The sequence below is a fragment of the Stegostoma tigrinum genome, chromosome 29 (assembly GCF_030684315.1).
Source record: "Stegostoma tigrinum isolate sSteTig4 chromosome 29, sSteTig4.hap1, whole genome shotgun sequence".
Classification (NCBI taxonomy): Eukaryota; Metazoa; Chordata; class Chondrichthyes; order Orectolobiformes; family Stegostomatidae; genus Stegostoma; species Stegostoma tigrinum.
The window spans coordinates 33,982,442-34,002,560 of record NC_081382.1 but is presented as its reverse complement, the minus strand read 5'-3'; the positions used below and the strand labels follow the sequence as shown (position 1 = coordinate 34,002,560).

Genomic DNA, 20,119 nt, shown 5'->3' with positions numbered 1-20,119 from the left:
CTGAATTCAATCTTCATCACGTGATGATTCACCAAATTGTGTACTGCTATCTATATTGTCTCAGCATGTGGGGTTTTTAGGTGTTTTCATGTTCTAATACACAAGAGTAATTATTTTCTGTTCTAATGGGAAGAGTCTTGTAGAGTAAATAAGGTGTAGTTTATTGCATCACTGCAAATATTTACAGGTTATAATAGGCATTACATTACCACAAGTACAGCTGGGAGGACCTGGCTTGAGGTATGTCTCCCACAAATTCCTATCTTATTCCCCATCATGCCTTATGACATCATTGCAGTGAGTGATGCTTATTGCACTCACTCATTCAGACCCTCATATAACAAGCACCTCAAACACTCCCACAGCACTGAGATCTTCTGACCAAAAGAGGAATCGGCTACCATTGAACCATAGCTGAGGAATAGCTTGGGCCACTGGAGTTGTATCTATCTGAAGTGTGAATGCTTCCTGAACAGATTACAGGAAAATGGAAAATAGTCAGTATTATGTGGCACAGGCCTGCATACTGCTCAGAACCTGAATGATGTAGGGAACAGAAGATGACAATGTAGCACAGAGAAAATTTAAAGTCGGGTAGAGTTCTGACAGTACACTGAACCAAGTTATGGGCCTCATTATTATTACAGCTTGCAAGACTTACATTCCCTTTTAAACAAATAAGAGTTGAATAATCTCTACATTACAGGTGTGTCTCGATTTGCTTAAAAACTTCAAAAGATGTTCAAATCATAGCTCACCTTAGCAAAGCAAAAGCGTATGAAGTTTTCAAAGCCCTTTTTGTGCTCAGAAGAGTAGAAAGCAGAAACTGGAATTGTGACCAAGCCCTGTGAACAGAAGTAACAGCAAAGAGTTAGAAGTTTTTTGTGCCAATTAATTTAGTGGGATTCCATTCACAATCCCTCCAGGTGGGAAAGGAAGTACACTGCCTCTAGCCAATCATGGGCTTTGCTGGAGCACTGCAGCAGGCCTAGGTCAGTACTGTTAGCATGTCTGAAAGATGGTTAATTGAAATTGCAAACAACTGGAAGGCTGGGTGATCGTATTTCCGAGCACCCTCACTGTATGTTCCATTTGTTCTTTGTTCCTTCTCCTTATTTATCAAAAATATTAAAAAAACATAATTTTCCCACCTACTTCTGTTCTGAAGATGGGTCAACTCTGTTTCTTGTTCTATCGATGCTGCCAGATCTGCTGTATTTCTTCAGCACTTTTCTATTTCAACTATGTTATCTACGCTTGTAATTTATCTTTGGGGAGTCCAGTTATCATTCTGGTAAATTGACACCACGCTCCCTTGAAGACAAGTTCACCTTTCATTAAATGTGATGCCCAGAACTGCTCACAGCATTCTAGGTGTAGTCTAAATGAGGGTTTTGTATAGCTGCAGCATAACTTTCACCCTCCTGCAATCTAGTTCTCCACCAACCTTTTCAATTATTTTTACACTGTTCATGACATTTTAATAATTTATGTACTTGAAAGATATCTTGAGACATCTCTTTCTAGATTGCCATCATGAAAATATGAATTATTCCAATATCCATTATGACCAGTGGCCAACATACCTGGTTATTAGCGCATGAAATAAAGGTTAACCTGGATGATCCACAAATGTTTGAAAATTTCCCAGACATACAGAACTTCGAGCCACAAATACAAAGTTGCTTCATGCATTTGATAAAGATTCTCCCAACTGGTTGTCCACGTTCAGAATCAGTGAACAACTACAAATTTTGGTCAGTTATATTCAACTTTACATGAGTTAGCCCCATCATTTCACACTTACCCACCTTATTAGTTATGAGCCACTTCACAAATCTATAATCATATGGCTGCTCAGTGTCGGTGGAGACTGGCAGATCAATCTCTGATTGAGGAAAGGTACAAAACAAGAAAGTCAGCTATTTCACACAGAATAATCCAGTCCAATCATATTATAGTTTACAGCTCAAATACACATCAGTGAAGGCCAGACATTTCCTATCTGATAAAGAAGAGAGAGAAAGAAAAACACCTAATTCCCAACCAGCACCATGTGCATCTTAACAGCCAGGTAAGTTCATGATTGCAATGGGCCAAGCACAGTTCATGGTTTGGGGATAATTATATCTTAAAATAACAAGAAATTTCATTCAAAGTTAAATGGAACCAACAAAATTAAATAGGAAACCAGGCATCTTTGTTTCTTCTCTCTACTTCGAAGACTGTATGATACATGGTCTCCAGAACCACATTACCCTGATTCCATACTACACATTGGCTAGACTTTAACGGGCCTAGAAAATCTCAATTTCCTATTAGAGCGCTTATATACAGTTAGTTGTACTTCACTTGTGATAACCAATCTGATTACTCACTGACTGCTGAGATGTCCACAATCAAGAAGTAACCACCCTCTGGCACAATTGGCTTTAGCCCCACAGAAGAGAGGCAGGCAGCAAGCTGGTCACGTTTCAATTGCAGTTCCTGACGCAAGTTGGTAAAATAACTGTCTGGTGCTCCTAAGCGTGCAAATTCTTTTACAAATCCTTCTGCTACAGCTTGCTGAGTAGAGAAAACCTTTGTTATTTAAATAGGTAATTTACTTCAATGACGATTCAGATTCAAAAGCCATTTTTGTACTGTATCATATACTTCAGTGCTGCAAATCTACAAAATGCTAAATTTCCACGGAGGGTGGCAGAGGAACAAAGAGGCAAAGGTGGGATGATAACAGGAAGTAACTAGAATGTCTTTGGTCCAAAGGTTGGGTCCAAGATGATCCTTCTATCAGTTATGATAGAAACTAATCCATGGGTGAAGCAGTAACTTTATGTCTCTGCCTGGCAAATCCACAGTATTTTAGACAGTTACTGATAAATGACTAGTGTGGCTCATTGTTAAGTCAAAAATTTGCTTCGATTTGTTCTGAAGGAAGAATGGCTTTGAATTTGGCTATGTTTATCATCAACATTATTGCCAGGTGGCAGAATTAGTGCAGGCACACATAGACATACGGCGTCACTGCCAAATGATGAATGGCAGCTGCTCTGCCCACATATTCACATGGCCTGGAGCTTTTAAACATGGTCTTGCTACAACAAATGGTCAACATTATTCCAGTCCAAACACAGTGTATTCCATGAGCGGAAACACGCTCAATATCATTCTCATGCACATATAGTTCCAACAGCTGATAATCACCTTTGTGCTGTTTCAGGGAATCTCCTGTTTTAAGACTGAAGTTGTAAGGCCACAACACACCCCACCCGCATCTCACACTTGCAGGCAGAGACAGCAAGATTCACCAAGTGTTAATGGCCAAGGGACAGGGATGCTGTGGGCGCTCTGACCCTTTGGGTTCAGATTTTAATATGTTGTACACTTTATATTTATTTGATTGACCCACCGCACTCTGCTGCTTTCTTGGTCTTTGCTGGTTAACTTGGTGTCTGCCTGCAGTTTGTCCACCTTTCTTTTGAGTGTCAGATTTCTGTGCTGTTGCTGCCTTCTTAGCAATCATCACTGTCATGACCTTTTTCAGCATTTCCCATGCATGTGTAAAGGCTTACTGGCACAACAGGTTCCTGTAATTTGCTGACTGATATAATGAGGGTCATCTGTATATGTACACACCAATTGCTATCTTTGGCATTGGGAATACATATTCTATTTGAATTCAGCTGTGGGTCTGAGAAATCACAAAAAGCCAGAAAAACTATGGTAAAGAATCATTAATGCTATAATAATTGGACAGGATGGAGCTTTTTCAATGAGAAACTTTGTACACTAAGAGGAAAATAGTAGGTGAGCTCCACACACTGCTCTTCATCTCACTGGGTATAAAACCAAATTTATTTCCCATTGTACAGCTTTGCTGTGAAAACCAGTCTCTTTGGTACTTCTCACCTGTGCTGCAGTGGCACAATGATAGTTTGAGTTCTGATGGACAGTCTGCAAATGCCTGATGATGTCCTTAGGTCCAATTGCCCAGCCAACCTACAATAAGCAGTTAGATTGAAAATCACAAAATCTTGTACCAGAAAATAGTTAGAACTTTGAATTTTATACTTATAACGAAGTGCAAACTGATTCTTGCAGGGAATTTTTTCTATTATAATCAGCGCATTTAACTCCTAAAGCGTGCAACTACAAATTAACACAAAATTACAAGCTTAAGTGCTGTTCTGAAGAAGGTCATACATGATTTGAAATGTCAATTCTGTTTCCCTCTCCACAGATGCAGTCTGATCTGGTGAGATGTCTTGAGCCACTCTTTTTTTATTGATAGCTTAAACTCTGGTTTCAGCTATAATGCACTCAGAAAACTGCACTGTTGCTATTACAGAGACTTAGTTAAGGGAGGGACAGGATTGGCAGCTTAACGTTCCAGGGTACAGATCTTTCAGGCAGGATAGAGGGGTATGTAAAAGGGATGGGGGAGGTGCACTACCCGTTAAGGAGAATATCACAGCTGTATTGCGGGAGGACATCTCAGATGGCTCCTACAGCAAGGTAATAGGAGTAGAGCTCAGGAACAGGAAGGGTGCAATCACAATGTTTGGGGTTTACTGTAGACCTGCCAACAGCCAGCAGGAGACAGAAGAACAGATATGTAGGCAGATTTTGGTAAGATGAAAAAATAACAGGTTATTGTGGCGGATGATTTTAAGTTCCCATATATTGATTGGGACTCACTTAGTGCTTGGGGTGCACATAGGGCAGAGTTTGTCTGGAATATCCAGTAGGGTTTCTTGAAACAGTATGCAATAGGAAAGGGGCCATATGGACCTAGTATTAGGGAATGAGTCTGGCCAGGTGGTCAACATCTCAATAGGGGGGCAGCTCGGGAACAGTGATCACAATTCAGTAAGCTTTAAGGTACTGATGGGTAAAGATAAGTATATTTGTCAGGTGGAAGTGCTAAATTGGGGGAAGGCAAATTATAACAATTTTAAGCAGGAACTGGAGGATATGGATTGCAGGCAGATGTTTGAGGGTCACATCTGGTATGTGAGAGGCTTTCAAGTGTAAGTTTCTGGGAACTAAGGACCGGCACGTTCCTGTAAGGTTGAAGGATAAGTGTGGCAAATTTAGGGAACCTTGGATAATGAGAGATATTGTGAGCCTAATTAAAAATAAAAAGAAAGCATTTATCAAGGAGGATGGGAACACATGAAGCAAGGGTGGAATACAAGGAAAGTCAAAAGAAACTTAAGCAAGGAGTCAAGAGGGCTAAAAAGGGTCATGAAAAGTCATTGGCCAACAGGATTAAGGAATATCCCAAGGCTTTTTCTACATATATAAAGAGAAAGAGGGTAGCCAGGTGAGAAGGTTGGCCCACTCAAGGACAGGAAAGGGAATTTTTGTGTGAAGCTAGAGGAAATGGCTGAAGTATTAAATAAGTAGTTTGTGTCAGTATTCACCAGAGAGAAGAACTTGGTGGATGATGAGTGTGGGGAAGGGTGTGTTGATATTGAGATCAAAAGGCAGGAGACATTAGGGGGTCTTGAAAAACATTAAGGTAGACAAGTCTCCAGGGCCTGATGTGGTATACCCCAGAATACTGAGACAGGCAAGGGAGGAAATTGCTGGGGCCTTGACGGAAATCTTTGTATCCTCACTGGCTATAAGGGAGGTCCAAGAAGATTGGAGAATAGCCAATGTTGTTCCTTTGTTTAAGAAAAGTGGCAAGGATAATCCAGCTAATTACAGACTGGTGAGCCTTACGTCAGTGGTAGGGAAATCATGGGAGAGGATTCTTCAAGACAGGCTTTACTCCCACTTGGAAATAAGTGGGCATATTAGCGAGAGGCAACATGGTTTTGTGAAGGGGAGGTCTATCTCACTAACTTGGTTGAGTTTTTTTGAGGAAGTGACAAAGACGATCGATGAGGGTAGGGCAGGGAATGTTGTCGACATAGACTTCAGTAAGGCCTTTGACAAGGTACGGCAGGCTACACAGAAGGTAAAGTCACACAGGGTCAGAGGTGAGCTTGCAAGATTGATAAAAAATACTGGTTCGGCCATAAACAACAGAGGATAGCAGTGGAAGGGTGCATTTCTGAATGGAGGGCTGTGAGTAGTGGTGTTCCTCTGGGATCAGTGTTGGAACCTTTGCTATCTGTAATATGTATAAATGATTTGGAGGAAAATTTCACTAGTCTGATTAGTAAGTTTTCCGATGGCACAAAGGTTGGTGGAATTGGGAGAGTGATGAGAACCGTCAAAGGATATAGCTGAATACAGAGTGGTTGGTGACTTGGGCAGAGAGATGGCAGACGGAGTTTAATCCGGAAAGATGTGAGGTGGTGTATTTTGGAAGGTCTAATCCAGATAGAAAATATACAGTAAACGGCAGAACCTTAAAGAGTGCTGATGGGTAGGGGGATCTGGGTGTACAGGTCCACAGGCCACTGAAAGTGGCAACACAGTTGGAGATTGTCGGCAACAAGGCATATGGCATACTTGCCTTCATCGGCTGGTGCAGTGAGTTTCAAAATTGGGAGGTAATATTGCAGCTTTATAGAACCTTAATTAGAAAAAAAATGAAAGAACTCCGAATGCTGTAAATCAGGAACGAAAACACAGTTGCTGATAAAGCTCAGCAGGTCTGGCAGCATCTGTGAAGGAAAAAACAGAGTTAATGTTTTGGCTCCAGTGACCCTTCCTCAGAACTGATGGTGGCTGGGAAAATGTCAGTTTATTTGCAGAAAAAAGGGGAGGGAGATATGGCAGGGAGTAAATGATAGGTTACAGCCTAAAGAGAGAGAACAGCAGTTAGACAGACAAAGAGTTGATAATAATCAGGCTGGGAGGGTGAATAGTTGTTGTGGGGTCTATTAGGGACTAATAACAGGTAGTGTGTAATGACAGGCTATGTGGTAACAAGGCCTGGTGTGTGGGGTAGGGGGCTGGGACATGGAATAGTTTAGGCCCTGATATTATTGAACTCGACATTGAGTCCGTAGGGCTGCAGGGTCCCCAAGCGGAAAATGAGGTGTTGTTCTTCTAGCTTGTGTTGAGCTGCGCTAGAACACTGCAGCAAGCCAGAGACTGACATGTTGGTCAGGGAGCAGGGTGGGGCATTAAAGTGGCAGGCAACGAGTAGTTCAGGGTCTTTTTTGCGAGCAGAATGTAGATGTTCTGCGAAGTGGTCAACTCGTCTACGCTTCGTTTCCCCAGTGTAGAGGAAACCACATTGTGAGCAGTGAATGCAGTAGACTAGATTCTGGGAAGTGCAGGTGAAGCATTGCTTTACCTGGAAGGTGTGGTTGGGCCCTTGGATACTGGGGAGGGAGGAGGTAAAAGGACAGGTGTTGCACCTTTGCCGGTTACAGGGGAAGGTGCTGTAGGGCTGACGGGGTTTGGTGTTGGGGGTGAAGGAAGTGTGGACCAGGGTATCCCTGAGGGAATGGTCCCTGTGGAAGGCAGCCAAGGGAGGGGAGGGGAATATGTGTCTGGTGGTGGTATCTTGCAGGAGGTGGTGGAAATGGCACCTGACGATCTTCTGAATGTGAATGTTGGTGGGATGATAGGTAAGGACAAGGGTAATCCTATCGCTGTTGTGGGAGGAAAGAGAAGGCATGAGGGCTTAAGTGCTGGAGAAGAGTTGGACCCAGTTCAGGGCCCCGTCGGCCACACAGCTGGGGAATCCTCAGTTGAGGAAGGAAGTGGCCATTTCGGATGCTCCCTTGTTGAAGCTGGCCTCATCTGAACATATACAATGGAGACAGATGAACTGAGAGAATGGGATGGAGTCTTTACAGCAAGTGGAGTGTGAGGATGTATCGTCCAGGTAGCTGTGGGAGTCAGTGGGTTTTAGTGGATATTAGTGGCCAGTCTATCCTGAAAAATGGAAACAGAAATGTTGAGGAAGGGAAGGGAGATGTCAGAGATAGACGAGGTGAATGTGAGGGCAGGGTGGAAATTGGAGGCGAAATTGATGAAGTTTTTCAATTCTGGATGAGAGAGGAAAGCAGCTCTGATGATATCATCAATGTATCGGCAAAACAGTTGTGGGTGGGGCTGGAATAAGATTGGAACAACGAATGTTCCACATAACTCACAAAGAGACAGGCATAACTAGGCCCCATGTGGGTATCCATGGCCACCCCTCTTTCCTGAAGAAAATGAAAGGAGTTAAAAGAGAAGTTGTTGAGGGTGAGGAAGAACGTGGCCAAGTGGAAGAGAGTGGTAGTGAGTGGGGATGGTTCAGGGCTTTGCTCCAGGAAGAACTGGAGAGCCCTAAGGCCCTCCTGATGGGGAATGGACATGTAAAGGGATTTCACATCCATGGTAGGGAGGAGGCAGCTGGAACCGGAAAACTGAAAGTTTTGAAACTGGTGAAAGCCGTCAGAGGAATCACGGATGTACATGGGTAGGGACTGGACCAGGGAGAGAAGACTGAGTCAAGGTAGGAAGAGATGAGTTCTGTGGGGCAGGAACAGGCTGAAACAACGGGTCTGCCCGGACAGTCCTGTTTGTGGATTTGTGGGAGGAGGTAGAAGCGAGCTGTGCGGGGCTGGAGGACTTGCTTGGAAGCAGAGGCAGGGAGATCACCGGATGAAATGAGATCAGTTACTGTAACAGATACAATGGCTTGATGTGTCATGGTGGAATCACAGTCCAGGGGAAGGTAGGAGGAGATATCTGAGAGTTGGATCTCAGCCTCTGCAAGGTAGAGGTCAGTACGCCAGACTCCAACAGCACCACCCTTATCGGCAGGCTTGATAACAAGTCAGGGTTAGATCTGCGTGCATGGAGTGCAGACGGTTTGGAGGGAGACAGGTTGGATTTGGTGAGGGGGCAGAGAAATTGAGGTGACTAAATCACCTTGACAGTTCTCAATGAACAGATCGAATGCAGGTCGAAGGCCGGAGAGTGGGGTCCAGGTGGAGGGAGAGTGTTGGAACTGGGCGAAGAGGTTTGTGGGACGGGGAGAGGACTCTTGTACAAAGAAATGAGCATGAAGGCAAAGATGGCGGAACAAGAGTTCGGCTTCATGTCATGCCCAAAATTCATTCAGGTGGGTCGCAAAGAAATAAAGCTGAGGCCTTTGCTGAGTACAGAACATTCAGCAGAGAGCGGAAGGTTGGGAGGGATGGTGAATGCCTTTCAGGAGGTGGAAGGCTTGGGGTGGGGATGGAGTCAAAGGGAAGGGGAAGAGAGGAAGGTTCCAAATGGCTGTGGGTATCTTTGAATTGTTGCATCTTGTGGGCCTTGTTGCCTGAAAGCAAAAGAAAAAGTTTCTTGTTAGCATGACGAATGAGCTGGAGTGTGAAGTTGAACTGCAGAGTGGTGCAACCCTGAGCCAGTGCGTTGCGATGCTGTTGGAGAGAAAGGTCAAGAGTGCGCATGTGGTGCTGCATGGCACTGAGTATAGATCTCAGGATGCAGCGAGAGCAGCTGTCGGTGGAATGTTGAACATTATGGAGGTATCTGTGATCCTCGGAGAATTCAAAGCACCAGGGTTGAAACTAAGTTGGAATCCATGTGGGGTGAGTCTGAGCCAGAGGCAGTCACTGAGGAATGTGATATGACTGTAGAAACGAGTTTTAGCAGATACTTGGTCAAACACGAGGAGTGACAGTGAAATTAACGTCAGTGGGCAAGAAGAAAGATTGAAACGGAAATCCCATCGGAGAGAGGGGCAGAACTTCTTCAAGGTGGGTATGCCTGAAAGAGACGTGGCAGTGAGTTAAATACCAAATTAAGAACAAAAGAACTGTGGTTGCTGTAAATCGGGAACAAAATCAAGGTTGCTGGAAAAGTTCAGCAGGTCTGGCAGCATCTGTGAAGAAATAAACAGCGTTAACATTGCAGGTCCAGTGACCCTTTCTCAGAACTGATGGTGGCTGGGAAAACATCAGTTTATATGCAGAAAACAGGGGAGGAGGATGGGGGAGGGAGTAAATGATAGAATAGAGCCAAAAGAGAGAAAAGAGCAAGATAATAAAATGTGAGGCTGGAAAAACACAGCAGGCCAAGCAGCATCTCAGGAGCACAAAAGCTGACATTTCGGGCCTAGACCCTTCATCAGAGAGGGGGATGGGGAGAGGGAACTGGAATAAATAGGGAGAGAGGGGGAGGCGGACCGAAGATGGAGAGAAAAGATACTCTCTCCACCTATCTTCTTTTCTCTCCATCTTCGGTCCGCCTCCCCCCCTCTCCCTATTTATTCCAGTTCCCTCTCCCCATCCCCCTCTCTGATGAAGGGTCTAGGCCCGAAATGTCAGCTTTTGTGCTCCTGAGATGCTGCTTGGCCTGCTGTGTTCATCCAGCCTCACATTTTATTGTCTTGGAATTCTCCAGCATCTGCAGTTCCCATTATCTCTGAGAGAAAAGAGCAGTTGGACAGATAAAAGAGTTGAAAACGATCAGGCTGGGAGGGTGATTAGTTGTAATGGGGACTATTGGTGACGAACAACAGGTAGTGTGTAATGGCAGGCTATGTGGTAACAAGGCCTGTGTGTGGGGTAAGGGGCTGGGAGTTGGGGGAGTTTAGGCCTTAAAATTATTGAACTCTATCTTGAGTCTGGAGGGCTGCAGGGTCCCCAAGCAGAGAATAAGTTGTTGTTCTTCTAGCTTGCGTTGAGCTTCGCTAGAACACTGCAGCAAGCCAGAGACAGATATATTGGTCAGGGAACAGAGTGGAGCACTAAAGTGGCAGGCAATGGGTAGTTCAGGGTCTTTTTTTGTGAGAAGAACATAGATGTTCTATGAAGCAGTCACCTAGTCTACGCTTCGTTTCCCCAATGTAGAGGAGACCACATTGTGATCTCCTTAATTAGGCTGCAATTGGAATATTATGTTCAATTATGGTCACCACACGACCAGAAGGATGTGGTGGCTTTGGAGAGGATACAGAAAAGATTTACCAGGATATTGCCTGGCACCGAGGGCATTAGCTATGAGGAGAGGTTGGAGAAACTTGGGTTGTTCTCACTGGAATGTCCGTGATTTAGGGGCGGCCTGATAGAGGTCTACAAGATTATGAAGGGCATGGACAGAGTGGACAGTCAGAAGTTTTTTCCCAGGGTGGAAGAGTCAGTTACTAGGGGCCATAGGTTTAAGGTGTGAGGGGCAAGTTTTAAAAGTATGAGGCAGGATTTTTACTCAGAGTGTGGTCAGTGCCTGGAACCCGCTGCCAAGAGAGGTAGTGGAAGCAGATACAATAGTGGCTTTTAAAGGGCATCTTGACAAATACATGAATAGAATGGGAATAGAGGGATACGGTCCTCAGAAGGATACAGGGTTTTAGTTGTAACAGGCAGCAAGTCAATGCAGGCTTGGAGGGCCGAAGTGCCTGTTCCTGTGTTGTAATTTTCTTTGTTCTTTTCTTTGTTAAAACTAGTTATTGAGTATCTGGGTGTAACATCACAACAACCGTCAATGTGTCAGGCATTGAGATTAACTTTGCGTCAACTCACATCTGTAGTTTCCAATGATCATTGCTAAAGTGCAGCGCAGTGTAGTGCATTGAAATAACATGACTCAGTATATTAGGTCTGAGAATCAACTTCATCATTCCATCACACTGCAGCTGGTCCCAAATCTTGCTGCAGCTCCAGTTCAACAGATAAGGGTTAAATCAGTTCAGCCATTGTAATCAAAAGCATGGGAAGAGTTTTCAAGTGGTCATAAATCCCAAATCATACTAGTTATTTATACAGCTATACCCTATTTTCCTTCTAGAATTTACTACTGCATATGCAGGGATTCAAGGTTTTATCTGTTGTCAGCAGACAGCCCACTATTATGTCCAACACAATTGAAGTTTACTATAATGGATGCGAGTCAAAGTTAGTAAAATTTTCTGACAACTTTCTCCACTCACCTTCCACCCTGTAGCACTAAAGGTTTTTCCTGCACTTCCAACAGTGATTGTTCGCTCCCACATCCCTGGCAGGCCAGCTAGGAATAGGAACACATGAACAGTAAATCATTACTGGGGATGTCTGAGAAATGGGGAGAAGAGAAATACTACAGGAGTAAATTTTGAAAATCCCCACACACTGGTGTGGAGCATGATTAGAAGGGTATGTCGAAAGCTACAGCTATAACTGCATGGTTCTCATTTCCCATATCGTGGTTGCTGATTAAGGCTCCATGCTGAAAAAGTTAAACCTCAAAAAGTACAAGCCCAGCAAATATATATGTTACTATTCATCTGTAAGAGTAATAATTGATTAAACTACAATATAAGTTAGCTAAATATTTACTATCTAAATTATTTCTCATCAGTCCACAATTGCTTCAAATAAAAGGTGTCACTAAGGGTATATACATTAGTTCTGGCAATGCATTCCTTATTGTCAGACATGTGAAATATTGTGTGTCTTGGACCTACTCAGACCCTCTCCATCACTTCATTTTGTGATATGTTAATGATGAATTTCCTTCTCTTGCCGTAAATGGAAATTTTCATTAACCTTGCATTCAATTGCCACTTGTTTCTAACCTTCAGGTCCATCTTTATCTCTTCCCTTCCTTCAATTCTCTGACTCAATTTCTGGGGATAGGTAATGCACCAATACTCAGTACAAGCTCAGAAACATTACAGCTTTTTAGACTGCTTTTCCTAATACCCTGTTTTTTCTAAGTTCTCAAGTCCAACCTCTAAGCTTCCCTGTTCCTTTCGCATCTGTTCTGAAGATGCATTTTCCTTTGCTGTGTTTCTAATAAGTCTTCATTTCTTCTGAAGAAAGGACTCCCACCCCAGATAATCCCTGTGGATGTGGGTGATAGGACCCTTCACTGGGTCGATCTTATATGTTGCACTTTTGCTCTCATCTCTTGCCCTCCCTCTCTGAACTCTAATTGAATTCCCCTTGCCCTCACCTTCCATCCATAAGACATAGCAGCAGTCAAATAATGTCTGCTCTGCCATTCAACGAGATCATTGCTGATCTGTGTATCCTTACTCCATTTTCCTGCCGTCCCGCCCCAATAACCCTTAATTCCCTTGCCAATTAGAATACTTTCTATCTCAGCCTTGAACTAATTAATGACCTAACTTTTACAGAACTCAGCAGCAAGGAATTCCACAGATTCAGTACAATCGTAGAAAAGAAATTCCTCCTCGCCTAACCCCACCACACCACTGAATTCGACAGATCATACTCTTACACTTCCGTCATCTCCAGTATGATGCTGCCAAACACATCTTGTCCCTCTCCCCCGATATCATTTTCCAAAGGGGCCATTCCCTCTGTAAAATCCTGATCCATGTCTCAGTTACTTCAACTAGGGCATTTCACAGTATCTTTCCATGCAAGTCAGAGAAATGCAACACTTGCCTTTTCACCTTGTGTCTCCTCACCACCCGAGACCCCAAATACATCTTGCACGTGAAACACAAGTTGATGGACTTCTTAAAAATATAGTCTACTTATTCAGTCCACAATTTGATTTACCCTACGTTGAGAATATTAAATGCAAATTAGGTTACTGTTTTAAGAACAGCTCTGATCAATTCCCAAGTGTAGCCCTCATCTTCAGGCCACCTGTTATTTTAATTCTCTGCCTTAACTGGTTGCTAAAATCAAGTTCTGCCATTCTAGAATTATTCATGTTCATGTATTTGACTAAGAACACATAGATGACGCTTTCTTACCAATCCGCACATGCCTGTTTGCATCATATACCAGCCATTCATACACCTCGTCACTAATGCACAACACATTGTGTTTCAGACACAGATCTGTGATCATCTGCAACTCTTCACGGTTGAAAACCTAAGAGGTAAAACAAAGAGAAATTGTTAAGTAATAACTTTGAAGTTAATGGAAATCAATCTAAACTTCCTTCTTTCTTTGTGCCATATCCGGCTAGATCAATTCTTCTTTCATCTTCCTTGTCGCTTCCTTTTCCAGTCAGGTCACAGAAATGACTCCATTCCTGTCTGCTCATTAGAGAGGAATGTCAGTCACAAGCCAGAATATTTGTTTCCACTCTCTGGGCTAAAGTAGACAGGACGGTTCAGCCATCCACAAACAATAGATGTCTTATCAAACACAATCTGCAACCTTCATTTTCATCTGGGATTTGTTTTTGAGTATTGTATTTTGTGACAAAGACAAACAAAATAAGTACACCATGTCACTGACTATTAAAAATAATTTACATTTGTACTAAATCTCATCATACTTCAAGGTCATCCCAAAGGACTTCCCATTAATTCTTGTTGAAATGCTTTGTGTTATGTCCAATTTAAAGACTTTGTTTCGTAAAATACTTAGTTCACCACTGTAGGCAGTAGTAAAGGCAGGAACAGAATACTGATTGTGGATGATCAGCCATGATCATAATGAATGGTGGTCCTGGCTTGAAGGGCCGAATGGTCTACTCCAGCACCTATTGTCTATTGTCTACCTTTAACCAGTTTTGTAAGAATTGTCGATAGATTGCAAATATTCAACCTGCCGAAAGGATTGTTTCAGATCGAGTGTCTCAACATTTCCTGCAGATGGCTTTGTAAAATGGATAGGAATTTTGATAGAGAAATTATTTTCTGGGAGGGGCAGGTGATCTAATGCAGCCAAAAGAAACAGATAAGCGTGGTAGGCAGGCAGGAACTCACATGGTCCTCTTGGTCTGCAAGCAGAGTTGCAAAGGCACTTACCTCTTCCACACAGCAGGCTCACTGCCCTTCAGCTGTCAGTCCACTGGGAATCTTAGAATCACAAAACTTTACAGCACAAAAGGAAGTCATTCATTTAATGTATGTGTCAGATCTTTGAAAGACCTGTCCAGTTTAGATCACATTCTATGATACTGTAAATTAAAACTCTTAAATATCAATATTAAGTCTTCCCTTAATCTCATCTGCTCTAAGAACTTACCAACTTTCTCCAATCTCTCTACATAACTAAAATCTCTCATCATTGGCATCATCCTGGTAATGTCCCCAGTTTTCTTTCCAAGACCTTGATATTCTTCTTGAAGACCATTATAGAGAACCGTACACACTATTCCACCTGAAGCACTATCTGAAAGGTTGGCATAACTATTTTGTTTTTGTATTTACTGTCCAACTTACATAGCCAAATACCATAAGCATTATCAATCACAATGCCAGAAGTCACACAACACAAGGTAATAGTCCAATAGGTTTATTTGAAATCACAAGCTTTCGGAGTACTGCTCCTTCCTGACAAAAGAGCAGCACTGAAAAAGCTTGTGATTTCTAATAAACCTGCAGCATTATAACTGGTGTCGTGTGGCTTCTGACTTTGTCCAGTCCACGTCATATTTATTAATCACCTCATCAGCTGCCACCTTCAAAGATTTATGTATACACACCATTTGATCCCTCTACTCTTTCTTTTAATATTTACTCATGGGACATGGACATCACTGGCTGGCCAGCATTTCATTGTCCGTCCCTTGTTGCTTTTGAAAAGGTAGCGAGGTGCTGGCTTCTTGAACTACTGCAATCCACATGCTGTAGGTTGACCCATAATGCCCTTATGGAGGGAATTCCAGGACTTAGATGCAGCGACAGTGAAGGAACAAGTGATATATATACACAAGTCAGAATGGTGTGTGTCTTGGAGGGGAACTTGCAGATGGTAGTATTCCCACATATCTACTGCACTTTCAAAGGACAAAGTGGTCATGAGTTTGGAAAGTGCTGTCTAGGATCTTTGGTGAATTTCTGCAGTACATCTTGTACATAGTACACACTGCGGCTTAGTGTCAGTGATGGAGGGAGAGGAAGCTTGTAGATGTGATGCCAATCAAGCAGGCTGCTTTGTTCTGGATTGTGCCAAACTTCTTCAATGTTGCTGGAGCTGCAACTATCCAGGCAAGTGGTGTATTCCACCACATGCCTGACTTGTGCTTTGTCAATGGTCGACAGACTTTGCGGAGTGAGGTGATGAGATATTCTTGTAGCCACTGTGCTTATGTGATAAGTCCAGTTTCTAGTCAGTCGTAAACCCCAAGAATGCTGATAGTGGGGGATTCAGTGGTGGTAATACTATTGAATGTCAAGGGGCGATAATTAAATTGTCTCTCATTGGAGATGGTCATTGCCTGGCATGTGTGGCACAAATGTTGCTTGCCACTTGTCAGCCCAAGCTGGATTTTGCCGAGATCGTATTACATTTGAACATGGACTGCTTAAGAACTGGATGAGTCATGAATGGTGCTGAACACTGTACAATCATTGGTGAACATCCCCACTTCTGACCTTATGATGGACGGAAGGTCATTGATGAAGCAGCTGGAAATGATTGGGTCTAGGACACTACCCTGTCCAGGGAGATGCCCTGGGGCTGAGATGGCCTACCTACAACAACCACAACCATCTTCCTATGTACCAGGTATTAGTTCAACTACTGAGGACTGCCTTCTGATACTCATTGATTACAGTTTTTCTAGAGTTCCTTGATGCCACTTTCAGTTGAAAGCAACTTTGATGTTGGGGTCTGCCACTCTCATCTCACCTCTGGAATTTCTCTCTTTTGTCCATGTTTGAACCAGGGCTGTAAAGAGGTCAGCAGCTGAGTGGCCCTGGCAGAACCCAAACTGGGCATCACTGAGCAGGTTATTGCTGAGCAGGTGCTGCATGATAGCACTATTGCTGACACACTTTACTGATGATCAACAGTAGACTAATGGGGCAGTAATTGGCTGGGTTGGGTTTGTCCTGCTTTTTGTGTACAGGACATAACTTGGTGACTTTCCACATTGTTGAATGGATGCCAGTGTTGTAACTGTACTCGCAATCCTCTTCCCTCAACATAGTACCATTTATACTGCCTCTGGATGTTGTTTCTCTCAAAGTTTATCACTTTATATTTATCCCCATTAAATCTGCTTCTGCCAGTGTCTGCTCCTTTCACCCATCTATGTCATGAGGTCTGCTGTTATTTATAGTGTTGCTAAACTTGTATCACCATGTGCCTAAGGCCATATCATCTCCGTATAATGAGCAAAGCAATAAACCTAGTTCTCTCCAGACAGATAACTGGATAGCATTAATTTCTTCACCTTTCTCTCTTTCTTACAATTTCTGTCGTTGTATAGCAGCAACTGCCTTTTTACATTCAGGTGATAAAGATAGGCAACTGTGTCAGAAGTTGTTGTGATGCCTTTCTATTTTTGAATCAGGCACTGAGTTGTCCTGAGTTTCATATTCTATTCTGGGTAACTAATGTGATGCACACTGCAGAACTTACAATTTTCTATCAAGTATCAACACATCAGCAATGTTTTGCAGAAAATGCAGTATTTCATTGCTCATTTGCTTCAGGAAAAATCAAAATCAGAGGAAGGATGTGAAAAAAAATTCATTCAAATGTTCTTATAATACCTGTAGGTGGTGCTATGATAAAGGTTTTGTTACTAACTGCTGCACTAAAACCCAGCTGCCAACAAGACACTAATACTGAGTTTATATGAGATAATGGGAACTGCAGATGCTGGAGAATTCCAAGATAATAAAATGTGAGGCTGGATGAACACAGAAGCGGAGGCTTGGGGACCGCTTTGCAGAAAAGCGGAGGCTTGGGGACCGCTTTGCAGAACACCTCCGCTCAGTTCGCAACAAACAACTGCACCTCCCAGTCGCAAAACATTTCCACTCCCCCTCCCATTCTCTTGATGACATGTCCATCATGGGCCTCCTGCACTGCCACAATGATGCCACCCTAAGGTTGCAGGAACAGCAACTCATATTCCACCTGGGAACCCTGCAGCCATATGGTATCAATGTGGACTTCACCAGTTTCAAAATCTCCCCTTCCCCTACTGCATCCCTAAACCAGCCCAGTTCGTCCCCTCCCCCCACTGCACCACACAACCAGCCCAGCTCTTCCCCCCCACCCACTGCATCCCAAAACCAGTCCAACCTGTCTCTGCCTCCCTAACCGGTTCTTCCTCTCACCCATCCCTTCCTCCCACCCCAAGCCGCACCCCCAGCTACCTACTAACCTCATCCCACCTCCTTGACCTGTCCGTCTTCCCTGGACTGACCTATCCCCTCCCTACCTCCCCACCTACACTCTCTCCACCTATCTTCTCTACTCTCCATCTTCGGTCCGCCTCCTCCTCTCTCCCTATTTATTCCAGTTCCCTCTCCCCATCCCCCTCTCTGATGAAGGGTCTAGGCCCGAAACGTCAGCTTTTGTGCTCCTGAGATGCTGCTTGGCCTGCTGTGTTCATCCAGCCTCACATTTTATTATCTGAGTTTATATGATTTGGGTTTTCCTTCAAAAAACCAGCTATTTACTTAACTTAAAAATACTAAACATAATAAAATGGGGTGGTAAGTGAAATAATTCCACAGTGACCCCTATCCTGTCACCAAGTCACCCTTTACTTGTGCATAATACTTGACATTTGTTTGACTTCCTCAGAGCCAGCTCTCAAGAGTGAACAGGTGTCTGACATGACTGTTAATGCCTGTCAGCCAGAGCTCCCTGGTTAACAGCCCCAATCAGGGAACTCGTATTCAATGAGGTGCATTTGGCTGACCTCGTAATAATCACTACATCCCTCCTCGTTTAAGTCCTGGGACATAGGCTTGTTCTTTATCTTATAGCCTCTCTTGGGGCATTTTTGTACTGGGTCCAGGTCCTCTAACTCAGCTTCAGATTCAGGCTGCATATACCTGACTGTCACCCGCCTCTTGGTCCTGGAGTGTTTCGGAAGAGACTTATCCTCTTTTTCAGACGGTAAAGGTCTCGCGGCTGCAATATCTGCCATGATCATCTCAGACTCTGAGGTTTCTTTGATGCTAGATGGAAGGAGAAAACCCATGGGCTCCTACAGCCTTTCTGACTGTTCTGAAGAGCAGGGTATGTTTTGCTTACCCATGCAGGGCCATTTCTCTGGGTTTGATGCCAAATTTCATCCCCTAAAGAAAACTGTCTCTTTTGCTTTGAGTCCTATGTCCAGCACTGATGTTCCTGATGCCGTTTCAGTCACTCCCACTCCCTTTCCTCCCCTTCCCCAGATACAGTTTGGTATTGAGTGATAGTGTAGGCTGTTTCTTTAAGCCTGCCTTCAAAGTTTGGAGACAAACCATTGGACAATGGATAGTATGGACCTGTCCTTCTATGCTGACTGCCATTTGACTTGAGGAAATACTCAAATTCCTGTAAATGACAGCCCATTATCTGTGACCAACACTTCCGGAAGCTGGTGTATGGCAAAAAATGATCACAGCTAATCTATCATTTTCCCTGTGTTTGACAAATTAGCTCTATGCACATCCAACCACTCTGAATGAGGGTCCAAGATGAATAAGAACATTGTGCCCGTGAAAAGGTTGGCACAGTCAATGTGTAAGCAAGTCCAAAGTTTATCCAGCAATTCCCATGAATGCGGGGAAGCTGCTGGCAGTAATCTTTGTCCTTGTTGGTACTCCCGGCACTGGCCCATCAACACAACTATGTCTACATCCAATACTGGCCAGCAGACATGACTTCTTTCCGACATCTTCAGTTTTGACACTCTTGGATGACCACGGTGGAGTTCAGCCAATATCTGGTATTGATCTTTGCTTGGTTCTTGGTCCCCACAATAAAATGTCATCCTCCACAGTGATCTGGTCTCGCCAGGTCCAGAACGGTTTCATTCTGGTTGTAATGGCCCTTTTGATCCCCCTCTCTCCACCATCAGCACCAGCTGTTTTAGTTTGTCAGATCAGCTCTTTTTGCATCCAGAGTCTGATATTGTCAGCAGTAACCAAAAGAGAGTGTCCAGAAAGTTTAAATAACTTTCTGGTGGTGTATCTGCTGGTGGGACGCAGTTCAAGGCATCCACATTTCCTACTTGGCATCCTGGATGTTGTTCCAACTTGTATTTATAAGCACTCAGAATGAGAAGCCACAGAATGAGAATCTGACCTGAAGCTATGGGTGGCACAGCCTTGTCCTCTTTGAGTTGCCCTAGCGGGGCTTCATGGTCTATTATTATTAGAAATTTACTTCCATAAAGGGGTATTGGTGAAACTTTCTCATGCCAAAGATGACTGCCAAACCTTCGTTCTGTGAGCACATCTGTGTTCTGCATCAGCCAGAATCTGAGAAGCATACCTTATTGCGGATGCTCTCCATTGGGCCGTCCATGAACCGAGAATACCCCAATATCATACAGGGGAGGC

At 43.6% G+C, this 20,119-nt stretch overlaps 1 protein-coding gene across 7 annotated transcripts in view; it reads right to left on the bottom strand.

Annotated features, from left to right (window-relative positions):
• The window catches only part of LOC125465599 (kynurenine--oxoglutarate transaminase 1-like), a 48,296-nt gene that overhangs the window by 9,332 nt on the left and 18,845 nt on the right, over positions 1-20,119 (bottom strand). For 6 of the 7 annotated variants that reach the window (XM_048559303.2, XM_048559304.2, XM_048559302.2 and 3 more), the window contains 6 exons: positions 13,619-13,739; positions 11,840-11,916; positions 3,910-3,999; positions 2,379-2,565; positions 1,812-1,888; positions 759-845 (listed from right to left, as the gene is read on the bottom strand). In XM_048559303.2, coding sequence (XP_048415260.1) covers positions 759-845; positions 1,812-1,888; positions 2,379-2,565; positions 3,910-3,999; positions 11,840-11,916; positions 13,619-13,739 — 639 coding nt within the window. Of the gene's footprint in view, positions 1-758; positions 846-1,811; positions 1,889-2,378; positions 2,566-3,909; positions 4,000-6,472; positions 6,624-11,839; positions 11,917-13,618; positions 13,740-20,119 lie in introns of those variants that run through there. The other variant, XR_009442787.1, reaches the window with a different exon arrangement.